This window comes from Pantherophis guttatus, chromosome 4 (genome assembly GCF_059756535.1).
Source record: "Pantherophis guttatus breed Tessera chromosome 4, ASM5975653v1, whole genome shotgun sequence".
Lineage (NCBI taxonomy): Eukaryota > Metazoa > Chordata > Lepidosauria > Squamata > Colubridae > Pantherophis > Pantherophis guttatus.
In genome coordinates this window covers 62,589,675-62,616,237 of record NC_142066.1, presented here as the reverse complement: position 1 = coordinate 62,616,237, position 26,563 = coordinate 62,589,675, and the positions used below count along the sequence as shown (strand labels likewise).

At 35.5% G+C, this 26,563-nt stretch overlaps 2 protein-coding genes across 5 annotated transcripts in view; one reads left to right on the top strand and one right to left on the bottom strand.

The window, feature by feature from the left end:
• The window catches only part of YTHDC1 (YTH N6-methyladenosine RNA binding protein C1), a 35,869-nt gene extending 28,673 nt beyond the window's left edge, over nt 1-7,196 (top strand). For all 4 annotated transcript variants that reach the window (XM_087892313.1, XM_034416281.3, XM_034416280.3 and 1 more), the window contains 2 exons: nt 5,320-5,454; nt 6,253-7,196. In XM_087892313.1, coding sequence (XP_087748439.1) covers nt 5,320-5,454; nt 6,253-6,471 — 354 coding nt within the window. In that variant the 3' untranslated portion in view covers nt 6,472-7,196. The remainder of the gene's footprint in view (nt 1-5,319; nt 5,455-6,252) is intronic.
• Nucleotides 7,197-8,533: 1,337 nt separating this feature from the next.
• The window catches only part of LOC117664885 (UDP-glucuronosyltransferase 2A2-like), a 31,192-nt gene continuing 13,162 nt past the window's right edge, over nt 8,534-26,563 (bottom strand). Inside the window, exons 3-8 of the mRNA XM_060691758.2 lie at nt 24,337-25,222; nt 21,491-21,639; nt 11,511-11,642; nt 10,802-10,889; nt 10,487-10,706; nt 8,534-9,849 (exon numbers count right to left, since the gene is read on the bottom strand). Coding sequence (XP_060547741.1) covers nt 9,570-9,849; nt 10,487-10,706; nt 10,802-10,889; nt 11,511-11,642; nt 21,491-21,639; nt 24,337-25,105 — 1,638 coding nt within the window. The 5' untranslated portion in view covers nt 25,106-25,222 and the 3' untranslated portion in view covers nt 8,534-9,569. The remainder of the gene's footprint in view (nt 9,850-10,486; nt 10,707-10,801; nt 10,890-11,510; nt 11,643-21,490; nt 21,640-24,336; nt 25,223-26,563) is intronic.

Below are 26,563 nucleotides of genomic sequence, written 5' to 3'. Positions count from 1 at the left end.
TTTTCATGCCATAGTTTATTTGAAAATTACATGATTTTAGTGGAAAAGAACTACATCAGGGTTTCAGAATATTTGTTGCCTCAAGGACTGTAGCAGAGCACTTGATGACAAGACTTCAGGAATTAAAATGGGTGTTTTAAGCATCATCATAAATTATTGTGGAATGCGTACTCCTTAACATACACTGCCCCTCTCCCTCCCAGCAAAAGAAACAACCCTCTGTTTTGTCCCTTGGGCTTTGGGAAGAGAAGCTGTGTTTTTGTACCCTTGAACTAACAGGAAACAATGATAATAAGAAGTACTTGGAAATTAAAGGTCCTGATACTGAACTGATTCGTTGTTGCCAAACTATAGACAAAGCAGTTCCCCTGAAAATCTAGAGTTACACACACAACCTGCAAAACATTTCAGAAAAGATTCTGTATAATTACATAGTAGAGATGAAAATAAAAACTGAACTAAAGCAGCTTACACTGACAAAGTGGAAGAGTTATACCATGATTAGCAAATAAATGAAGAAAAGCAACACAGATAATCCTTGATTTATGGCTACATGGAAACCTGGTCATAAGTAATTTTGGTCATAAGTTGAAGTGCTCACATGAACAAGTGATTGTACATTCTACCAGCATTCATTAGGCAAAGTCACAGTTGTAAATGTGAATCCACTGGGCTTTTTTGTTGGTAGCCAACACAAATCACAGTCATGTGACCGTGGAACATCATGAGTGTTCATAGATCTGACAGTTTGCCAAGTGCCCAACATGTGGTTATGTGATCAGATTACAGCACAAGATTTTTACAATGGCCATGGATGCTTTATGGACTTTAAAGCTCCTGTTCCATCATAAATGCAGATGGTTGTTAAGCAACCTAGCCATAAGAACCAGCTATAATGAAACCCATACTTGAAACACAGGTCTAAATCCTCTTCAAAGAAATGCTATGATAGAAATAGTAACATTTCAGTTGAGTATGAGGAGAAAAAAAAATGATCTCAATTAGTCAATAAGAGGCTATAGATGCAGTGGTATGTGTAAATGATCTTGAGAGATGCAGCTGAAGTACAGTTGGATAAGAGGCAGTTTAGCACGTAGCAGGAATGTAGGTGTGGGAAATGTCTCAGAAGGGAGCTTCCCTTAGTTTCTTGGTCTATAAAGGCACCAAAGGAGAAATGTTAAAATGTTCTTAAAATTCTGTTAATTCTAACTTTATAATAAAGTAGAATTAGTTCATCTGGATATGCTTCCTGTCTGGATTATGATGGATTATTATGGGAAGCTAATCCTCCAAAATTGAAAATGATCTATAGGGTTTGACACAGATTTTGGGTTTTACAATGATTTTTTTAAAAAAAAAATATTACCATACTATGCCACAAAACTGTTTCAGCATTGTTTGAAAAAGAAGTGAATATTCCAAGTCATTCAGTTTTAACACAACTGCTTGTATAGTTTCAGTATTTTAGGTTTTCTGATGCATTTCTAAAAAGAAAAACCTTTTTAAAACTTTTCCTGTTAAGACCAGAATTCATGTCAACCACCTCCATTTTGTTACTCCAGTATACTTTTTTAAGTGGGTCTCATGACAGCAATATAACTAAAACGGTTGATTTGCAATAAAGGTTTTCAAGTGTATTTTATACTTTGTTAACTGATTAATTAGCATTTATATCTCAAACAAGTAGCAATGTAGTCATTTCTATGACAGTTACTGAAGTTAATTGAGGGGGGATGATGCATGTGCCTTCTTGAGCTTTTCACAGTATTGAGATTTTGATATACCAAGTGGTATGAAAATCTAGTTATCATTTTTAGATACGCTATGCTAAAGATACAATATTCCAAAATACCTGCCAGATAGTTTTCACATCTGTTATCCATCCTTTTCATGCATTTTTAAATTTTTAATCTAAACATACTCACACTGACACACATTGTTTTTTATTCATATTTTTTTTTATTCCTAGCCCTTGCAGCCATTAGTGAGAATTTTTCAGATTCTGTGTTATATAGTTTTTTAAGTGCAACATATCCAACTGCTCTACCCATTGATCTTTTTTCTCCATTTTCCTAGTTCCTTTCTTTCCCTATCTCCTCTTATATATCACTAACACATATTTCTCATTCTCCACAAATATATTTATTTATATTTATGTTTATTCAAAATGCATGTTTTGTTTGATAATTGAATCATAGGGCTGGAAGGGACTTCGGAGATCTTCTAATCCAATCCCCTGCCCAAGGCAAGAATCCTTATGCCATCCCAGACAACTGAGTGTCCAATCTTTTCTTTAAAAGCTATTCCATTGGTTAATTGCTGTCACTGTCAAGAAATCTCTCAATAGGTAGGATCTTTAACAAGCTTCTACCCATTACTTCTTATCGTGCTCTCAGATGCTTTAGAAAATAAGTCAACTCCCTCATCTGTGATTACCATTCAAGTCTTGGAAGATACCTGTCATGTCGCCCCTAATCCTTCTCTTTGTTTGGCTAGACATACGTAGCTCCCTCAGTTGTTGATCATATGATTTAGCCTCCAGACCCCTTTTCTGAGAGTGCTCTTCTCTGAATTCTTTTAAGGGTCTCATATCTTCTTTTGTATCATGGTGACCAGAATTGGATGTAACATTCTAAATGTGGCCTCACTAATGTCGTATAGAGCAGTACTATCACTTTTCATGATTTTGATGCTATTCTTCTGTCAATGCAGCCTAGAAATGCATTAGCTTTTTTTGACAACTACAGCATGCTACTGTCACACATTTAAATAGTGGTCCACTAGGATGCCTAGATCTCTCATAATAACTGTTGTTGAGCCAGGTACTACTTATTCTATACTTGTATATTTGGTTTTTCTTGCCTAAGTGCAAGACCTTATTTTTCTCACTATTGAACTGCATCTTGTTGGATAGGCCCATTTCCCTAATCTGTCAAGATCCTTCTGAATCTCTTATCTTCCAAAGTGTTAGCAATGCCCCTCTGCTTAGTATCATCTGCAGATTTGATGAGGTCTTTCTATTCCTTGTTTAGATTGTTTGTGAAGTTGTTGAATAGTACAAGACAGAACCTTGAACCTTGACAGAACCACTTTATCACTTTAATCACTTTATCAAAGAAGGCAGTAAGGTTTGTTTGGCCCCATTTGTTTTAACAAACCCAAGCTGGCATTTATTAATCGTCTTGTTCATTTCTAGGTGCTCCCAGATCATCTGCTTGATTATCTTTTCTAAGTTTTTCCTGGTATTGATTGGTTTGTAATTTTCTGGTTCTACTTTTTTCCTTTTTTCCCTTTTTTGAGAATTGGAACCACATCAGCTAAAGAAGCTTCTTGGATGAGAAGTGAAACGTTTTCAAGGGAAAATTCCAAGAAAGACCATTTGCCTTTTGAAAAACACTTTCAGGACACCCAGGACTTAGAATCTCCATTGGCAATCACATCGGCTCTTTTTCTAATCCTCCTCTTTTCCAGTGTTCTCTCTATTCCAGGAACTCAGTAATGTTTTATTCAGTAGTTCTGAGATCAACATGCCGGTTTCTTCAGAATCCTGGGATATAATATTTCTGGTCCTGCAATTTGAACTCATCTAAAGTGGAAAGGTGTTTTCTTACTGTTCTCCTCTCCCCCCCATTTTGTCCTTTCCTGTTCTGTCTCCCACCCTGCTATTTTTGATAGATTGGACTATTTTTTCCTGTTGCATGTGGACAGATGCAAAGAAGGAATTAAGCAGTTCCATTTTTCCTTGACACTCATCACTATCTTGCCATCTTCTCCTTTAATAGACCTATCATTTCTTGACTTTTTTCTTGTTCTTTACATATGTTGAAAAAACTTTTAAAAATTATTTTTGGCATTTGTTGCAAATCTTAGTTCATTCTGATCCTTAATCATATGATTCCATCCTTGCAGGTTCAGGCTATTGGTCAGTATTTTGTTTTAGTTATGTGTGTGTCTGTCCATTCCAAGTCTTACTTCATTCTGAGCATTAGCTTTCCTTCTTTCCATGCTTGCAGATTCAGAGAACCATTCTGGGCACTATCCAAATGGAACACCATTGACCTGAAATAACTTACTTTATGTATGGAATATTTTGAAGTAGTTTATTTTTTACTGTTTTATTAAACTTAACCACAAAAAGTCTATTTTGCAAATCTAGTTTTGCACACTTCCCTGAGCAAATTCATAGGAAACCTGGCAGATCCAATCTTATAATGGTTAACCAGTATTTATTTATTTATTATGCAATGAAATTAATTTTCCAACAGTTTCTGTCCTTTTAAAAACTGAATTCCGGCAAACTTATTAGTGTACAGTGTAATTTGGTACATAAGGGATTCTCCAAAAACAAATTATGGATAGTATCAACTAAAGAAAGTAAATCATTATTTCTCAGTGATAATGAGAGATGGGGAATTTATTTTCTAAACAAGATCCAGGTAGAGAAATATACTTTGAATTATCCTAAAACAAAAGTTGTTTTTAAGTGACCAAATTGGTCATTTTTGAGCAGTCAGTTTCCCCCTTTTAAAGCAGTGAGATACTTACATCGAATAACTATCCCAAAATTTGTAGGGCGTTAACAACTTGACATGCAGCAATGCACTTTTCACAGCAATTTTGGAGGGCTGATACAAAAAAATACCATTTGAACTGAGATTGTTTCCCAGTAGACAAGGAAACCATAATTCCTGCCCTGCAACTCTGCATCTTCTGCAAGGACTCACCTAATAAAACACCCAAGAAATACTGATCCCTTTTATCAGTAGTAGTATTACTACTATTATCAGATCAGCACAAAGTGGCTTCTCTAAATGTGGCCAAATTTTGTTATACTATATGCAAAATTAGGCAGATTCTAACTGCCCACTGATAATCCATCACTAATTGTAATATTTTGTCTGCTTTTATTTGTAATGCTGGTCTAAAAATTGATTGATCGAAATGTCCAAATTGGTCTGAAATCAAATTTGTAGTTGATGCACAGTCCTGGTGCAATAATAATGATTAGAGTGGTTTCAGTTGAAACTTTTATTGAACAATTGATCTTTCTTATTTATCAAATCCTATTCTAGTGTTACAAAAAAAAGAGAGTATCTTTTATTAGCAGTGGCTGTAAAATCATGCTCTAAATAACTTCAGCTTTCCTGGGGTCAGTTGTGAAAATGTACTTGTTGCAGAAACGTTTAATTGCATGAGAATTCAAATACCATCCTAGATATATATTGCAGTACTGCTCAAATGTTAAATTATATTTTCCTATTGATGCTGCTATGTTATAGGATAGTGGATTATTGGAGTAACAAGGATTTTTTTTTTTAGCCTCCTTACCCAGGTATAGAACAGCCTCCCCATCACCCCTACTACCAGCACCATGCTCCTCCTCCACAGGCTCACCCTCCTTACTCAGGACACCATCCCATGCCACATGATGCACGGTACAGGGATAAGCGAGTGGTAAGTGTAGCCTGGATCATTGTTTTTCCAAATTAGGAAAATGTACACATCAGATTTCATTGAAAATCACTATATTCATTCTAAAATATCTATGGCTAAACATCTAGGACTAGATAGTTACAGAAGAGCTAATTTAATGTAGCGTTTAAGGCATTAAGCTAGAAAATGGAAGATCATGAGTTCTGATTCCATTTTAGATAGAAAGCCAAATGGGTGAATAATCACTTGGAATAGTCATTTTCAGCTCTAGGTAGGAGAATGGCAAACCACTTCCAAAAACTTTGCAAAAATGCTGCAGGAACTTGCCCAGACTGTCTCCTATAATCAGACACAATTGAAAAGAAAGGAGGAAAAGATATTTACATATTTGTAAAACTCAATGTGGCAAGGTTTGCAGGCAGCATATTTCAAAAATTTCAGTTAAAAAAAATAAAGATCAGTATATGGAAGCTGCAGAATGTAAAGAATATGGCCCTGAGGAAGAGAGGGGAGAGTTACCAAATAATAAACATAGATTAAGTCTAGGACATGTAGAAGCTATGTGGAAAGAATTCCTGACAGACATCTTCCTAAATCACATGGTTATAAGAGATGGGCGGCAGCACAATTCAGACTTGCACTATTATTATTACCTAAATCAAGTGGTTTTTAGTATATAGTAACAGTTTTATTAAATATGTTAACATTACAACAGTGAACTATCGCTGGATAATTGGTAGCCCTTTTTAGTAACTCCCAAGTTGATAGAAGTTGCAATTTTAAACTTAGTGATATTTAAATTTATTCTGTCTTCCATAGCATGACTATGACATGAGGGTAGATGACTTTCTACGTCGGACACAAGCAGTTGTCAGTGGCCGGAGAAGCAGGCCCAGAGAGAGAGAGCGGGATCGTGAACGAGATCGGCCCCGAGATAACCGAAGAGACAGGGATCGGGAACGAGGGAGGGAGAGGGAGAGGGAAAGAATATGTGATCGGGACAGAGACAGAGGGGAAAGAGGAAGATACAGAAGATAATGTATTGTGAAACTACAGTTACTTAAGGAAGCAAAGGCTTGTATATTTGCGTGTTTACAAGTAGTAAACTTTTATTTTCCTAAGTCATCATACTTGATTGTGTAGATGAATTTATAATTGCCCCTGTTCCAAGCATGCTGTAAGCTGTGAACTGAAATACTTATTTCGGCCAAAAACATGCGAAGCTTGATTCTTCAGTTGATATTTTCATTTAAGCAGCAGTTTAGAAGACAAATTTAAAGAATGTAGAATTTTCCCAACACATTTATCTTAACAATAATTTAATTATATGTTCCTTTGAATATGAGTTATTAGCTGCCATGATTTTTGCTCTGGTTTTTGACATGTAGCTTTTAATATTTCTTGGGGGGGGGGTAAGCGTGGAATGCTGCTATCAAGTACACAAAAATACTGGGTGTGTGATAGTTGGCTGTATGGCAGTATTGAAGCAGTCGCCTTTTGTTTTTCTGTTTCTGTTTTAATTTTTGTAAAGACAAAGCTTGTTCAATAATGAAAGCAATAGTAATATGTTATTGAACCTGTGCTCTGATTGTATTTTGTTTAATGCTCGTCTAATCACCTCACTTGCACCCTTTTTCTTCAAATTAACCATACTGTTTAGAATGTCCACTGTATGTGTGTGTGCATATATGCGTGAGCACAAATACTGTTGTATTCTACATTGCTACCATTTCTTTTTTTATAATAAATTGCTAATAGTCAAATTCCATGGACTGTGATGCTTTTTGGCTTCTTATAAAAGGAAGATTAATGATTAATTTGTCTATGTCATTTCAGGCATTCAGGCCTCAGCATGAGACAGAAAAAGAGGCATTGTCAGGGTTGTTCTAGGTAATGATAACCCAAATAAATTTCCATTCTTATCCAATATATTTAAATTTGTGGCATATATATCTATATTAACAACTCCATAAAAATATCAAGTATGGGAATCTCAGACTCAGGAAAGTGCATAGTTTTGTTATAGAAATAGGAAACTTTTTGAAAATGGTGGCCAGTGAACAGTTCCATGTTAATTTATTTAACCAAGTCCCATGCTATTTATTGCAATTTATTGCCAGTAAGAATGCTTGTTCATGCCTGAGACGAAGCAAATTGTCTATCTGATATTATAGTAGGAATAGCCTGATATTCTAATAATTTATAGTCATTCTCTAATGAAAAAGCTAGAAATATAAAGTTTCTGGACATTTTGGTTCTACAAATAACATTTCTCCTTTTTTCCTACTAAAATAAAATAAATAGCAATACCTGGTGTTCTTTGCCAATGTTGTTATTTTGTCACCATAGGAATATAATGGAGTTTATGTATAATTACTCATAAAATCATTTTAATATAACATTAATATTGATTAACCAATTTGAAAGTGTGGTTGGGTATTTTTGAAACAAACTATGAGATTAGAAATCAGTTATAATTTATATAGAAAATGCATTGATGTGGTCAATGAAAGGGTTAATATTCTGACTTCAAAACCCTTGTATTTCTATTAAAAATAGTGTTTTCTTTTAACTTTTTTGTGGTGTTTTCTTCTTTTATGGAATAAAAGCATTAAAAGGCCAGAAAGAGGAATTTCTTCCAAAGCTTTTACATTAACAGTTCCTAGAACAAGTAAAGCAATTGGTTAACTCATCTTAATACAGTACGTACTCAAAAAGTCACCTTAATTTAAAATGATCTTCCTCCAGAAAGGAAATACTGTGTCTAGGAGAACAGACTGACTGTTTTTCTCTCCTTTATATACCACATCCCTTGAAGCCTAGTCATGCTAGCAGGACAACAGGATATCCCAGAGGATAGAAATGAATTGTACTCTCTCAAGGACAGTATATCAAGGAATGCAGTTTTTTTTCCCCCTCTGTATAGAAAAGGAAGATAATTTTGTGAGAGTTAATTGTAAATTTTTTACAATCAAAAGAGCCAGTTGGTTGTTTGAGGCAAAAAATTTTGTGTCTTGTCTTAAACACTCACAATTGTAAGAAAACAATGCAGTCAACCATCCCATTCATTCACCCAACGAAGAAAGATCCTGGGCCATTGTTTTGCCAAGAGTATATTTACTGGTGCTTAAATGGTTACAGAAGTTTAACAAAGCTGGCATTTTGCTGTGCATGCTACACAATTAACATTCCCCTTTCCCTGACCATCTCCCCTATTATCAGCAAACATTCAATTAAGCGCTGGTATCTTTTTTGGGTAATGGGACTTTGGTTTTACGGGCTTTTCTGCTTTGCACTCCGGTGGATGACCTTGGCGAGCAGGTGTTGGCATGTTTAGATTTCTCTTCTTTCTCTCCCTCTTCTCTCTCCCCCCCCCCCCCCGAAGGTGTCAGGCTTTCAGTTTTGCAAAGCTTGGCTTGGGGGATGGCAGATGCATAATCAATTTTTAAAAATATTTTAAATCTTGAGAAAACAGAAATTTTGGAATTTTTCCTCTAACCCTTTACAGCTGCTAAAGCCCATTTGTTGATACGAATATTGCACAAGACAGGCAGTGAATTCCAGTGAAGGCTCTCAAGTATTTTCTGATAGAAGTTACAAAAACTATTGTGAAAGCAGCAATTTTTGGATACTTTTGTTTGTTAGTCTTAATACATAACAAAGATGTGTCCATCTACAATGCAACACAACCAAAAGTTCTATATAAATTACTGTTTAATCTGATTTTCTCATACTTTTGTTTGACAGCTGAAGATAAGTTCATCACTTAGTCTTACCTAATTCTCTCTTATATTAGATAAGATGTTCCATGAACATTTTTAAACAAGTGATTGGCATTTTGAGGAAAAAAATTATACATATGAATTTCTAAATAAATTAGATTTGGAGAAAGAATTATAGAGAAGCATTTGCAAAAAAATACTTCTCATTATAGCTCAATTTCCAGTTCAGAAATACTTAACTACCAATCAAATCAAAACAAAACTAGTTAAATTTGTTAACTATTTACACATACAAATAAATTTAATGTTATGAATGGAATCTAATTATATGGAAATGTTCAACATAAATCTTACTGTACTAATAATGAGCATAAACTATGTTAATCAGGTAATGGAGACTGAGTCTCAGAAAAATTAATCTGTTTTTGATTTTTGTAAAATGTTGCCACATTTCCAAAAACAATACGAACAGCATTTAAAAGTGATGAATGCAAAAACTACTGTGCAGCCAATCAAGAAGGCTATGACATCTAGACAGTGATACTGATACCAAGTCAAGTGATAGGCAGCTACTTGCAAATGCTTGGCACCTTTGTGACGTATGACAAATTCAATCCAAAAGATAGCCCGGTCCAGTGGCTTTATCGGTTGCTCATGATGGAACTGAGATACTTTTAAAGCATTTTTCTTAAAACTGGAAAAATTAAAGGACACAGAAAAGAGTAAATTAGAGTCAGAAATCAGCTTTCTATTGTTTTTAAGAACTTCAGTCTTCAAGCACTTATGGACTTTACATCAAACAATCTACCGATTTGTCAAAATTCAAACTGGCGTAGTGCCTGTTACAATTTCTTACCTGAAATCAGTTCAATTACTATTATAACCAACCGCTAATTTATAGTCCATTAAAATTCTATTTTATCTTCAATAACACTTGCATTCTATTCATTTTCATGTATAAAAAATATTATCAAAAAGTTGGGTAGAATTTTAAGATCCTTTTCTGAACAATGAATTTAGGTATACTGAACAAAGCACAAATGCGTTCTATATGAGGGAAAGGATGATGCTCCAAATTCCATATAGTCCTAAGTAGCACAGATAATTGGTAGGGAATCCAGTCCAGTAAAATGCTCAGAGTACATATTCTACTATTACCTCTTTATAGATATACAAAAATTAGAGATAATTGAGATAAAATATCATAACTGGCAAAGTAACCAGAATTACTATTTTTGCAAAAATAATCATGACATCAAAGAAAAAACCAGAAAATTAATTACTATTTTAGACATAATCTGTATTCTGAAGAGAGTTTATAAACAACTTACAAATCATTATGAATGACAGTATTTACAGCATTTACTAAATCTTCTGCTTTCATTGTGTGGATGTCCAGTTCAACAGCCATTCCTTTCACCTTCATATGGATAATATTATCAGTCTGGTCTGCAAATAGGGGAATCCCTACTATGGGAATTGCATGGTAAATGGCTTCATAAATTCCATTTGTTCCGCCATGTGTTATAAATGCTTTGGTCTTTGGATGGCCTAGAATAAAAAGATGAAAATGTTCTGACAAAATCCTTTAGGATATGAGCAAAGTTACTATTTTATTTAGTGTAAAGGAGTATAAGGTGTCTCACCAAGAAGATCATTTTGTGGTATCCAATCATAGGTCCTGGTATTGGCTCCAAGCATTTCTAGCTTTTTCCCTTTATACCGCCAAATAACCTAGGGTAAATATAATTGGAATGCTATTTCATGTAGTCCAAATTGCAAACAATGTTAGAATTTTTCCTAGCTCATGAATTTCAGATTTTCTAATTTGTTTGGGTTTGGGGGATTGAATTGGGTCATGGATCTTTTAATGTTGCATTCTTGTGAAACTGCTGAAACTCCAAGGGATTACAAGATAGTTTAAATGCAATAAATAATTAAAATTACATGCCATTCTTTTTTATGACAATAAAATAGTGAACTCAATTTACTAGTAATTCTTGTTCTGAATTCTACTTCTATTTAAAACATTTATGTTGCATAACCAGAATTTAATAGATGTATTTCTTCTGTCTTTTATCATAAACCTAATAGAAAATATGAGTTTTAACAAAAAGTATTTGTAATCTCTTCCTTAGTATTGTGGGAATTTTCAGAAAGAAGTAACTTATATAAAATCAGTTGAAAATGCACATGACATACTCCAAAGAAGTTAAAAGTTATCAGGATAAGAAAATTTTAGACACAGTTCAATTAAATGAAAATCAGTAAATCAGCAGTTTATTGGAGAAGAAAATGAACAGATTTCTGGAATATCCGTAAAGTGTCCTTCCTCACAAAAATTTGTAGACTGACCTTCTGTGGAAGTTGGCTGAGTGCTGATGCAATTATATTATTTTTTTCATCTGTTAAGTTTTGAACTAATGAACCAAAGGAAAATACTACAATACCATGTTCACCTGAACTCTGTACAAAATTTTCCATTTCCTGTTAAAAGCAAAAGGAAGAAAGAATCAGACCTCTTTATCATTGCATGAAATGTTACATTTACTTTGGTTGGCCATGATTAGTGTGCTCAAACCACATAATTTTTGATCATAATGCAAGATGATGGACCAGGAAAAAACTGCATGTAGTAATTTGCATTTGAAGGAAGCAGAAGAAATACAATAACAATAAGTTGGAAGAACTTTGGAGATCTTGTAGTCTAACCCCTTGCTCAAGCAGGAGACACCATACCATTTCAGACAAATGGGTGTCTGCCTTAATGAAGCTTGTCCATCCCAAGGATAAAACACCCAGACACAAATTGAGCATTATGATATGTGGAGTACAATGCAGCAAGACGTGCAGAGCTCTACATTGGGGAAACAAAACAACCACTTCATAAACGCATGGCACAACATAGGAGAACAAACCCATCAGGACAAGATTCAGTAGTCCATTTGCATTTAAAAGGCAAAGACCACTCTTTTGAAGACAGCAAAGTTCACATTTTGGACAGCCGGTTAGAAAGGGGGGGGTCAAAGAGGCCATCTATGTCAAAATTGAAACAGCCCTCTCTTGACAGAGGGTGAGGGTTACAACATCATCTATATTCAGTTTACAATACAGTCCTTTCAGCAGTTCCAAGAAAGCTCCACACCCATTTGCACTACATAGGTGACCCTGAGGACTCAGATAAACCCCAAGTGGCCTCAATGACTCTCTAAAAGAATACAAATGGCCAGTTGTCAGCAGGGTGAACTAAGAGCAAATGTATTTATTTACATTGAATTAGATAGATTAAGGTTTGAACTGGAAACATGGTGGCTTTCATTTTATAGTTTTAACTATTAATGCAGTATCAATTTATTCAGATTGCGATTCAAGGCAGGCAAGCTCGCAATAAATCAAACAACTTAAGTAACGTTTATTGAAAAAAATTAGGAATCCATAAACAATAGAATTCCTGCAACTGGTGTAATTCATGACCCAGTGTCAGGCATGAAAGACATGTGAAGTTCCAATTAAACATATTATTGCTAATTATTGCTAATGCCCATGCACAAGAATATTCTCAACTAATAGTTAAAGCCAGCTACGATAAGGATCAACAGAATTCACAGTGGGTTGTACTTAATGCATTTGTAGCTACGTAGCAAGTCTGATCCCTTTTACTCCCACTGTCATACCCCTTCTCTTTCAACAGTCACCCCTTCTTCCATGTCATCTTTATAGCTGCCCTCCACTTCTTGCATGGTTTCTTCAGAATCTGTGTTCTCATGTGAACTTGGCAGGGCAGGCAGTAAAGCCATTTCAAAGGAATCTTCTTCACCCATGTCCAAATCAACCTCTGATCCAGCTGGCGCTTGCTGAAAAAAAATATTAATCTCCTACCCACCCCTTGGGATGTGAAGGGCATAAGTGGAGGTTATTCAATACTCAACCTCTCCTGGATGAGTCCACAGAGGCTGATTAACCCCTTCAGCTACTGATTCTTAGGGCAGGTCACAGGGCTAGAAGCTTAGTCAGTCAAGGTTAACCAGAGAAATGATGGTGAAACTACTGAATCAATTCAGGAACATGGACATATCTGGCTTTCTCCCAAGAGTGTTCAGATTCTGAGTATACTTTCGAATGCATCAGATACTGTGTTCCTTTGCCCTTTATCCTGGAGCCTGCAATCTCTATCACTTCACATTCCTTTTCTCTTTCCTCAACCAATAGCAGTGGGGTCAGGTACTGGAAGCTCAAGGTGCTAGGGGCTTTTCTTTTGAGTATGGTGAATGGTGAAAGATTGGGTTTTCATTGAGAGGGCAACTGTAAACGAAATGCTACAGGATTGAGCTAGTGGGTGTCCTTGAAGGGATGCACAAAATTTGCATCTAGCTTCTTAAACAGTATTGCAGTGATTTAGAATGTGGTAATAGCAAAACTTCGTCTCCTGTAGCTATAGGAAGCCTTCCTGTCAATGGGCATCTGCAACCTTCTTGTATAACTGCTTCCCTGTTCTAGTTGCTGTTTCATTGGTGTTTGGGCAACAAGCTACTCTTGCAAAAAAAACCCCACAACTTGTGATACAGAGCCCTCTTCTCAGGCTCCCTGATAAAACTGTCAGATAATCAGATATGTACTGTACAAAGTTTGAAAGGGGTGATAGCAATTGATGTGTGGAGACAAGTTTTTGTATGAAAATTCTGCCAATGGTAGGGGTGAGGGCCTTGGGTGTATGTGCAATAGCTTCTCAAATACTGTTGTAGCATTTGATTAGTCTTTTCCATCTCACCATTTGTAACTGAGTGGTGGGCTGAAGACAAACTTACTTGGACATTGGAAGAGTACCCTCCAAAACTTGGAGAGAAATTGCCCGAGACCAGTCTAGATACTATTGCTCTCTAATGAAAGACATGGTCCAAAAAAAGTTGAGCAGTTCTTTGGCAGTGGGCAGCCCTTACAAAGGATGAAGTGAGCCATCCTCATAAACAGATTCATTACAACTAATATAGATATGTAGTGAAGAATAGCAAGTAAATCAATAATAAAATTGAGAGAGGCTGAATGCCAAGGGTGTGGGGTTGTAACAGAGGAGGGGGAGTTGTGTTATGGCCCACCAGTGGATTGGCAGCAGATTCGGATAGTGAGGAGGTTGGGGAGGAACATGGGCCAGTCCTGGAGCCTGGGGAAGGCTCTGATGAGGGCTCTATGTCGGAGGCAGAGAAGGGGCCAGGGCAGGATGCCAGTTATCAGATGCCTTCAGAGTCAGACATCAGTGAGGCAGACAAACAGATGGAGCCTGTTCCCAGTGTGCGCATGCACAGAGTTTCCAGACGAAGGGAATAGCTGAAGAACAAGGGTCGACTTGGGAGTAAGGCCACAGGTGGATGATGAATGGCCCTTCCCAGAGGGAATAAAAGAGGAGCAAAAGGGGAGTGGAGTTTGCAGGAGACAATTAGTTCACCTAATTGGTTTGTCACTTTCCCAGAATCTTTGCCAAGTTTTGAAGATATCGACCTGGCAGCTCTTCAAGCCAGATAAGGTCTGTGACTAAATTCTCCCTTGAAAGACTTTGCTGAAGATGAATGAGAGGAATTCATTGTTTGTTTAATAAAATGGGTTTTATTGGGGCCAGGATTCTGCTTTGTGATTTTTGGGGAAGCCTAGGTCAGAACAAGTTGTAACAGCTCTGCTGGCTTCTGATGGTGGGATTTACCCTTCTGTGGGTACTGCAAGATACCACCTACCCCTTCATATCCACTGCCATTTAGACCACCAAATTTCTTAATATTCTATGCAGTGTTTTGAACACACCCCCATGCCCCGTTGTTTGGTTATCATGGCAAAGCTGCTAAATCTCTCAAAGCTGAAGGAACAATTCTGCTCTTGTGTTTAACACTCTTTGCTCCACTGAAAACAGATACGGTACCTTGTGGGGCCTGAAAGAAGTGGTCTAGAAGTTGTTGTGTCTTGATCCTGGTGATTAAGTCCTGGTGTGCTTGAGGACACCAATGTCCCTTGTGTGAGTACATGTTGGAAATTAGAAGGCTGTAAGATGCTGGCACCTATTGGGTTTGGGAATGAATGTGAGTCCTCTGGTTTATGGGACAGCATGTTGGCATCAAATTCTTCAAACCTGGGACAAACTGTATGTAGAAGTCAAATAGGAAGAATAGACTCCGTCTAACTCACCTTGGATCATTACAGCATTTCTAGATTTTTATGGTCAGTGTTGACTTTGATGCGACAGTGCACGCTTTCCAAAAAATGTCTCCACTAGGAGAAGGCTGGCTTGACTGCTAATAATTTTTTGTTAAAAATGTCATAGTTTTGTTTCAGAGTAGTCAAGGTCCTTGAGAAAAGTACACAAGACAAAGAGCATTTTCCCCCTCATGGTCCTCTTGCAAGAGAAAAGCCCTGACAGCCACATCAGAGGCATCAGTCTGGGTGATGGTTCAGGAAATTTTAGGAGGGGTTGGCTGCAAAGAGCTGTTTTAACTCCTCAGTGGCTGTGAGTATGTCCAAGCAAATTTGATTCCTTTTTTCAATAGCTGTGTTTATGGGCAAAGCATGGGATAATCTTTCTATAAACGTTGCAGATCCTAAGAAGTTCTGAACATACTTAACTGTGCAACGGGGTTGCTACTCAAACACTGCTTGAACTTTCTGAGGATCCATTTGAATTCCATTTGTCGAAATGTGGTAGCCCAAGAAATCTCGCTATTTCAAATAGAAAGCATTTTCTAATTTAGCTAAAAGGTGATTTCCCCTTAGGTTACTGAAGACCTCCTGCTCATAGTGATCATGTGAGATTTGTCTTTCGAGTAGATCAGGATGTCATTCAGATAAAGTACCACAAACTTATCAATAATATCAGATGCAAATCTGATATTAGGGGTAATGGATAATGTCTCACCATCACAGAATTCAACCATTTGTAGTCATGAACAATTCATATGGGAACGTCACCACTTGGTTTGTGGTGTCTGAATCTTCTTGAGGATGAAAAAGGTAGCTGCTGAAATTGGTGACTTCAAAGGTCTAATAAAGTCTTTCTGCAACTTAGAGTCCAAACACTGGTTTAAAACCAATAACTCCTTAGCTGACAAGCTTCTTAGAAAGTATTTTAGTTCCTCGAATTAAGTCTATAGCACTGTTGCAGGTTGTGTGGAGAGAGGACTGCTGCTTCTTCATCTCCAAATACATCTGCAAAATCTGCATACTTGCTTGGTAGTTTGGGATTTGCTTCCCTGGGATTATGGATGATCAGAGTTTGCCTTGTGGGCATTGTGATCATGGCAAGCCGGATCAGTTCTTGTCCCCAATCCATTGAGGGGTTATGAGGCACCAGTCATTCATCCCAATACAATTGGAAAGTGGAGGTGGCTCATGACATACAAAGTTAATAGCTCTGTGTGTTGCTCTAAAGCAGAGGTCTTCAAACTTGACAGCTTTAAGACTTGTGGACTTCAATTCCCAGAATTCTGAGAGTTGAAGCCCACAAGTCTTAAAGCTGTCAAGTTTGAAGACCTCTGCTCTAAAGTTATCTGCAGGGGGCTTGTGGAGTGTGCAATCAGATCTGCTTTCAAATCTGATGCAAATCACCTTGACTTGCATCAGAAAGAGACTCTGAAGAAATGTAATGCCCTAACCATTGCAAAATCTATAAAATTGTTCGCTGCCCCTGAATCCACCAACACAGCAATAGCTTCCTCCCGCTGGTTGGGTAGGGACAAGGGAACATAAATCTACAATGAAGTAACTTTAAGGGAATGGTTTAGAACAGTGGTTCTCAACCTTCCTAATGCCGCAACTCTTGAATACAGTTCTTCATGTTATGGTGACCCCCAGCAGGGGTAGGTTCTAAATTTTTTTACTACTGGTTCTGTGGGCGTGGTTTATTTTGTGGGCGTGGCTTGGAGGTCATGTGACTGGGTGGGCGTGGCTAGATTCACCTGTAATCAAGGTGGGTTGGACCCTGTAAAACATTGGAAGAAGTGATTAGTAATATAATGTTGGACTTATTTAATGAACTGTTATTAGAAGCTAAAATGCCAGATTCATGGAAAGAGGCATACGTGACACTCATACCTAAAGAAGATACAGATTTACAATTGATTAAAAATTATAGACCGATTTCACTATTAAATGTGAAAATGTAAATGTAGATTACAAGATTTTTGCTTCAATAATGGCAAATAGGTTGAAAAACCGCTAAATGAATATATTCACAGTGACCAAAATGGATTCTTACCAAAAAGGCAAATTAGAGATAACATGAAGATGATTTTGAATACCTTGGAATATTATGAGACTCACCAGAAAAACAAATGGCGTTGATGTTTCTAGATGCACAAAAAGCTTTTGACAATGTGAACTGGCAATTTATGATAAAGCAATTACAGAGAATGGATTTTGGGGTGAGATTTATAAATACTATAAAAACAATATATGACAGACAATTTGCCAAGATAATGATGAATGGAGAAATGACAAGAAAGATTAATATAATGAAGGGCACCAGGCAAGAATTTATCACCATTATTGTTTATTTTGACTCTAGAAGTTTTAAACAGAAACATTAGACTAAGTGATGGGATAAAAGGAATGAAAGTCAAAAAAGAGGAATATAAATTACAAGCGTTCGCTGATTACTTAGTTTTTATTATAGAGGAACCGCAAATAACAGGTCCTAAATTACTAGAACAGCTAGAAGATTATGGAAAAGTATCTGGTTTGAAAATAAAAAAAGATAAAACAAAAATTTTGGTGAAGAATACAACAGAAAAACAAAATAGAGAGATAAAAAGAAAATCTAGACATACAAGTGGTGAAAAAAGTGAAATACTTGGGAGTATACTTAAGTTCAAAATGTGTAACAATAAAAGAAGAAAAGTTAAAGCAACAAATTGAAAAAGACTTGGAAAAATGGAAGAATCTTAAACTATCACTTATGGGTTGGATCGCATTGATAAAGATGAATATATTACCAAGACTATTATTCTTATTCCAAACTGTGCAAATAAAAATTGAAAAGACTTACTTTCAATATCTTAATAAGATCATGAGGAAATTTATATGGCAAAGGAAAAAAGTAAGAATAAATTTAAGAATGTTGCAAGACACGAGAATACAAGAGGGATTTGGTTTACCAAATTGGGAATTATATTATCAAGCAGCAATATTGACATGGTTGAAAGAATGGATTGAATTAGGAAATGCAAGGTTATTAACACTGGAAGGGCATGATTTACAAGTTGGATGGCATGCCTTTTTATGGCATGGTAGAAGTAAGATACACACATACTTTCATAGATATTATATAAGAAATGCATTGTTATTGGTCTGGGAGAAGGTTAGAGGTAAATTTTATGTGAAAATACCAACATGGTTATCAATAACAGAAGCTTTGATACACCCAAATGTCTCTAATTCTGGAAATACTGTCAGATATAATGAGTTATTAACAGATAACGGGGAACTGAAAGAGAAACGAGAATTGGAACAACAGGGAATTGAGATAGATTGGTACATGTATATGCAAATAAGAGCAAGATATGAAAAAGATGCTAAACTATATGGTTTTTATATGGAGAAGACTGAACTGGATAAGATACTCATGGGAACTTTATTAAGAGGAAAACTTAATTAAAAAATGTATAATTTTTTGTTGTATATTGAATTGGAGGAAGAGCAAGTAAAAGAAACAATGATAGCTTGGGGTAGAAATTTTGGTTATCCAATTGAATTTGAAAAATGGCAACAACTATGGGAAAGGAATTATAAATTAACAATGTCAACAGCATATAAGGAAAATCAATATAAGATGTTTTATAGATGGCATATGCCATTGGAGAAGTTAGCAAAAATGTTTAAAGATAAATCAGCTAAATGCTGGAAATGTCATCAAACACCAGGATCTTATTACCATATGTGGTGGACTTGTCCCGAAGCAAAAATTATTGGTACAAGATTAAAATCTGGCTGGAAGAAATGATACAACAACATATTGAATTTAAACCAGAGTTGTTCCTACTGGGTATCTTTCCAGAAAAAAATAGTAAGGAAAATGTATATTTGATTATACATGTAATAACAGCTGCAAGAATTGTGTATGCTCAAAATTGGAAATCAGAGAAAATACCTTTGGAAGAAGAAGTAATAAAAAAAAATTTAGACTGTGCAGAAGTGAATAGATTAACTTTGATGATTAAAGATAAGGAGGAATCAGAATATTTTAAAACATGGAATTATTTTTAGTTGGTTGGAAAAGAGATATACATGATTGATACTATAATGGTGTACGAATGATGATTATAATATTGATTTAGAAATGAAATCTTATAATGGTTTGGATGAATATGAACATTGATGTATTAAATGTTTGTCTGTCTTAAAAAATAAAAAAAATAATTAAAAAAAAAGATGGGTTGGACCCGTTTATATGAAATAATGTTCAAACTCTCTTGCACTTGTTTTATCTTCCCATCCTTGATAACAGATTATTTGGCTCTCTTTTTTAAATGGCCTAGCCTATCTAATGGCGGCATAGTGGCTCTGCAGTTAAGATGCTAGACTTGTTAGCTGGAAAACCAGCAACCTAGGTTCAAGATCTAAGCGCCATATGACTGGGTGAGTTCCCATCCTCAACCAGCTCCTGCCAACCTAGCAATTTAAAAGCATACAAATGCAAGTAGATAAAAAGGTATAACTCCAGTGAGGAGGTAAAAGTGCTCTGTGATGTGATGCTAGCCACATGACCACAGAAATGTCTTACAACAATGCTAGCTCAAGGACCTTGAAATGGAAATGAGCACTATCTCCTATAGTTGACAACAACTAGCAGAGTAAAATCTACAGGGACTCCTTAGACCATCTCTATCACACATTTGTTTCTGCAAAAGCCCAATTTTCTCTTATCCTATTTTTATTTAACTCTGTGAGAATTAAGTCATAAGGTCTGTATAATTAACTCCTAGGTATGGGAGTGATAGCAGCAGGGTTTTTTTTAAATTTGACATACAGTAATTAAAGGTTATCTAAGGCTATTGAGACTCCAACTCAGTTTCTCAATCCAACTAAGATTTAAAGCAGTTAGCTTTTAATTACATTTGACTCAAGCTCAAGAACCCCTTATTTATTCAGAAATGGTTTTTAAAAGATGTAGACTTAGCAATTTTTCAAAGGGATTTTTAATTGGTTTTATTTTACATCCTATGATGTATATTATATCAGTTCTTCATTTGTGTTGAATTGAAGACAGTTCATAAATCACTTGCTTTTTTGAAAAAATAACTTTTGGAAGCACCCTAATAAACACTGGTAGTCCTTGACTTACAACCCCAGTTGACCCCAAAATTTCTGTTGCTAAGTGAAACATTTGTTAAGTGAGTTTTGCCCCTTTTTATGACTTTGCTTGACATAGTTGTTAAGTGAATAACTGCAATTGTTAAGTTAGCAACATGGTTGTTAAATGAATCTGTTTTCCCCATTGACTTTGCTGGTCAGAAGGTCGCAAAAGCGGATCACATGACCCTAGACAATGCGACTGTCATAAATATAAATCACTTGACAAGCATCTGAATTTTGATTTCATGACCACAGAGATGCTGCAACAATTGTAAGTGTGAAAAACAGTCATGTCACTTTTTTCAGTCCCGTTGTAACTTTGAACAATCAATAAATGAACTGTTGTGAGTCAAGGACTACTTGTAATGCAGAACTACATGCAGGGTCATCCTATTTTGATTTTTTTTTTTTTTTAATTTGATTTATATGCCGCCCTTCTCCGAAGACTCAGGGCGGCTTACAATGTGCTCAGCAATATGCTGATATTGTTTATCAGTAAACAATAATAATGTATCAGAATTTGAGTTATATAAAGAAATGGGATTTACTAACACAGAGAATGCGTTATTCTTTGGATCTAAGCAAAAGGGAGATTATGTGTTATCAAGTCAGTATTGACTCTTAACAACCATATAAACAGATTTTCTGTATGACAATCTGTCCCTAACAAGTTTTTTTCAGATCTTCAAGAGGGATCCAGAACCTTCCCTCATTCTGATTTTCTACTGAGATCTCTTTTCACCAATCCATTTCTGTCTTTCAATCATTACGATGCAAGCTGCAGTTCAAGAATACATGTCTGTCTGATCCCCAATTTTATTGTAATTTCAGATCATCTTCATTCTATGGATCCCTGTATCTTCAATTTCCACAAACTATCTCAGTCAAAGAAGGAAAAACCACAATTTAAAGAAAAAAATACTGTTTGTAAGGCATTCCGCCCCCCCCCCATCGTATTTCCTTTGAAAAAGCTTTGTTATTACCAGATCAATGGTGAAGGATATAATTACCTCAGATAAAGGCTTGGCTGGCTGGCAGTGCAGACCTCCAACAAATTCAAAGTTTGGTAGAAAAGGTCGTGGAAATTCAAAATCCCAGTAGGTTCGGATTAACCATATTTCTGCTTTGCCCATTATTTCACACAGCGTTGTGGGTCTCCCTATAGATATAAAGTACTAAAGCTATGTACTGCTCATATTCAAATACATTTATGTACTGCTTGTTTTTCCTACACTGGTACTTAATAGGTTTAGTGATGCTGATTTCAGAAATATTCAAAATCAATACATTTATGTTTTCAACTGAATGTTACTCAACAGTTTTAAAAAACATATTATCAAGGGTTAATAATAAATTAATAAAAACAGTAAACCCATAGACTAAAAAAAGTTAGGGGGAAACTAACCACTCAAGAAAAAAATATTATAACAAAAAAAAAACCTGCTGAGTTTCAAACCAAAGATTTTTTGTGTGCTTTGCAAAGATTTTTGCTATCTATTAATACTAAATACTATAGGAAAGTATGAAAGCTATCAAAGACCATGCTAAGCCCTTGTTTGTTTAAATAGATGAGTCATATTCTCTCTCTGTAGACATGAACATTTGAGGTAGCCCAAAATGGAAAGTGTTCTTCAGAAGGGATAAGTAAAACTTGCCCTGAAGTCACTTTCATGATACGTGAGGGATTACTAGAAGTTGATGCCCTTTGTTTCTATTCTCATAAAGCAGTTTGCCTATTCTGGTGATGGGGCAATTGACAATATGATACACCTAAAAAGGAAACAACAACTGAAACAGATGGCAGGAAAAAAAATAATTTCCTTTTTTAAAAAAACTCAACTCGGTGAATTAGAAATTTGTATTTGTTCCCAAAATTAATCTTCAATCATCTGAATCACATGGAATATGAACTATAAAGCTACAATGGAATTGAATGTGTAATAAAGTACAGGTCCTATGGAGATGCCCAAGTCAGGTTCTTGCCCAGTTATCTGGGAACATAGGAGGAAATGAAAGCAGCAAATGAGTATCAAAATATTTGACCAATACAAGATAGAACAGAAGATAGGCTGGTCCTATAATTTGATTTTTTAAAATGTATATCTATTCCCAGAAATCCACAGGTATAAATAATTATACAAACCTATACATGTGTGATGCTGTCCTTTTTAAAATGATTTAGTTATTTAGATAACTTGGCTAATACAAAAACTGAAATAACTGAAATTAGGAGCCAGTTTCCTTTTGTTCCATATGTGTTCATAAAGCCAAGCTAATAGAAAAAAATGTACCCTATGCGTAAAGCAAAAGTTGTATCATTCAATTCTTCCAGTATTGTTTAGGAATGTAAAAAAAAAATGGAGCCAAAGCTTTAATATCTAACAAAGAATTTCTTACATTGTGTGTTCTAGTAGAAGTAAAAAAAAAATGTGCTTTTTAAATTCTTATTTATTTATGAATAAACCCTGTAAGTTTATTAATGACAACAGAGATCAGATCTTAATTGCTTCTGGACCAGGTTCCAACCAAAGTATGCAAAAAAGAAAAAAAGAAAAAAAAGATTTAAGTTTCTTAGTAGGATGGGAAACGGACAGAAAACCCTGGATCCTGTTAAACTGGGTGCTTGCAAAAGCAAAACTGAACTATTTCTTTAACATGCTAGCCCATTTCTTTCTTAACGACAATGGTGGCCAGGAATATCAATAATTATTAGTGAGGAGGGAGAACAACAAAAGATACTTTTCAGTACTCTGTGTTACTTTTTGACCAATGGCCAAATACTAAAATTGTCTCTTTTTTCCTAGAGGGCGACCTCAGATTTAATAAAGGACAAAATTCAAAAAGAAACCTAAATCTGAGACAATCTGAAAGACAGATAGGCAAAGGCAAGACAGTTATCTAACCCTACCAAACATGGATTTAGAGTCTCACCTTGTGTTGTAAGCCGTTACTATTAACGTAAATACAACTAATATTTGAGGAAGATTGGGACATCTTGTTTTTCTATATCTGTATGAGATTATCCATATTTTATGAGTTTTGCAGAAAACTTCAGAACAGAACTAATGGTGCTAATAACAAAGTGCTATCTTTTTATACAGGAAGAAGGCAAAATTATACGTTACTAAATACATTCAGCTGGCCCTCTCTTTTATGTTTATTTTTATTTATTAAACAATAAAATAAATATACAGATCCCAAATTTAAAGTGAGATGGTACATCCAATTTATAGGACTTGTGAATTTCCATAAGAATCATATCTCTAGGTCTGAGGAACAGCAAACAAAATATGACAGCCTCACTGCAACATTTGCCCAAAAACAGAAACTAGACAGATGGAAGAATAAAAACCAACGAGACCAAAAGGAACAAAATGAGGCCGGATGTATAACTGTTTAAGATCAAAATGGTAGCCACAATGAGTTGATGGATCTGCATGTTTTTATGTGTTTTATATATATAACACAAATGAAGCTTTGATCATATCACCACAGATGCCATTTTGACTTCACCTTGTGAGCACCTCTGAAAGAAAAAGAGTATCTCATCTATTTTTTTCAATTCAAAAAAATACCAAACTTGCTCAAATGAAATTATAGTCAAGCAATAAAATTATCTACCTCAGTTTTTTCTCCCAGATCTTTTACAATTCCATCAACCCTAGCCAACATAACACAAGTAGGATTGACAGGCATATCTATTCTAATTTGTAGCAATGTGTTTAATTTATATCTTCAGAATGAGACTTTTCTAATTCTGCTTTATGAAAATTCTTTTAATCCACTGTTTTCCTTCAGTACTGAAAGCTACGCCAATGATACTTAGGAAGTAAATAAATGAATAAAACTGACTTACCCAAAACTTGACTGTAATAGGAATCCCATTCCCCCCAATATTTTTGGAAAACATAATCTTGAATGTAGTAAGACATAATATTTTTTATCCTTTCTCCAAATGACAATTTGTCTGTGAACCCAGATAAAGCAGCTGGAACATAAGAAGGAGGGGCAGGCATTTTTCCACAGTGTCTCTCCACTGTTGAGGCTGGAGAGAACCTTAGCGTGTATAAGAATGGGATGTTCAGCTTCACAGCAATCAAATCACCACATTGCATCACAGGATCAGAAAGAAGTACATCATATTTAGCATTCTTTAGCTTAGACATGAGTTCTTGATTAGATAGAACTGCTTCACACATTTGCCTATTGAGTTTATTTACTTTCTCCATCAATTTTCCTAGTTCCAGATAAAATCTATAAAAGGTTGTAATAGATGGTTTATTATCCCACCACAACTTTATCATATCCATGATCAAAAAATTAAACTCTTCCTTTGTAAAGGGAACAGAATATACTTCAAAATTGGCAGCTGCAATATCTCCGGATGTGATGAAGAGAGATGTTGTCGGAACCAGGATGCTGACATGATGATCTCTGTTTATCAGTTCCTGAATTATTATTTTAATATTTAGCCAATGGCTGGCATCTGTTGGCCAAATAAGCACATGCCCACACAAAACATTTTCTACCAGCGTTACCTGAACCATTAACAAGGGGATGACAAGTTTTATCGCAGTTGATCTTACTGATTTTGACGTCACTATAAGCTTTTCTTGGGCAGTCATATTTTCTTCACAGATTCTTCCTCAATAATTTCTGCAGAAAGCTTCCTGTCCTTAACCAGGTGGATGAGTTCAGTTTTTAAAAACCTCTAGTCAAATTCTGTTGTTTAAGGATAATTTCTGGAGTAAAGAAACAAAACTTTTTCACTACATCAGATTTCAGTACATTTATTCTTACATTACAAAATCAGTAAAATAACTTTACCCTTATCCAATAAACATGAATAAACTTCTCTTTGAATACCAATACAAAAGGGCTGGATGTTATCATTGATAGATATCCAGCTCTCTTCTCTTTAATGTAAACTATACAACCAAAGGGACTGATTTATTTCAGGGACTGATAAAGGCCTTTTTTCCCCAGAGGAGTGGGGACAAAAGTGCTGAAGAAAAGAATATTAGATCCTACCTTTTAAGAAAATAAGAGATAATGATTATCTTCAGAAAGTTCCAATAAGGATGGGCAATCAACCATGGCAACAAAAACTTTGTAACTCAAAGAAAATGATGATTCAGCTTTAGAACTATTACTAGAAACTTATTAACAAGGACTCAGTGAATGATTGGTAAAAAAAAAAAAATAATAATTGCAAGACTTTTCCAAGTAATCTTCCACTATAGTTAACACTACTGAAACCTCTTAAAGAACCTAGATTCTTATAGAATTTGCTCTATTTATAGTCAGATATGTTTCACCTCCTGCCAGTGTAAATGTAGACATACATTACACTGTAAAGCACAAGGAGAGATTCTTAAGATAAACTAATGTTTTTTTAAATAAAAATGCTTAGTATCTAAAAGTGAAATCAGACCAACACTAAAGCTATACTGATTAGTTTAAGCAAAACTAGTTCCACAAAACCCAAGTGTGCCCAAAGCAAGGCCTGGGACAACATGATAATTGTGGTCTGGACATTTAAGCAAATCAATTCCTTTCTTCATCTCAGTAAGTTTTATAGGCAAATTCAGACAGGCATCTTTTGCTAAATAAGCTTGGGGTACCTAAGAGATTACTCATTTCTTACTATGCCTTGCTGTAGTTATCAGGTTTCAGTATACTTTGCTTACTTTCACCTATGCTTTCTTGCTTGTCTCCCTCCATTTTCAATATATAACTAGGATGGCAGGCAAAATACAGATATTCCTTGATTTACAACCATTTGTTTCATGATCATTTGAAGTTACAATGGCACTGACAAAAGTGACTTATGACTGTTTTTCTCATTTATGATCACTGAAGCATTTCCATAGTCACATGATCAGAATTCAGATGCTTGGCACCTGGTTCATATTTATGATGGTTGCAGTGTTCCAGAGTCATGTGATCACCTTTTGCAACCTTCTGGCAAGCAAAGCCAATGGGGAAGCTAGATTCCCTTAACAATCATGTTACTAACTTGACAATTGCAATGATTCACTTAAAAACTTTGGCAAAAAAGGTCTTAAAATGGGGTAAAACAT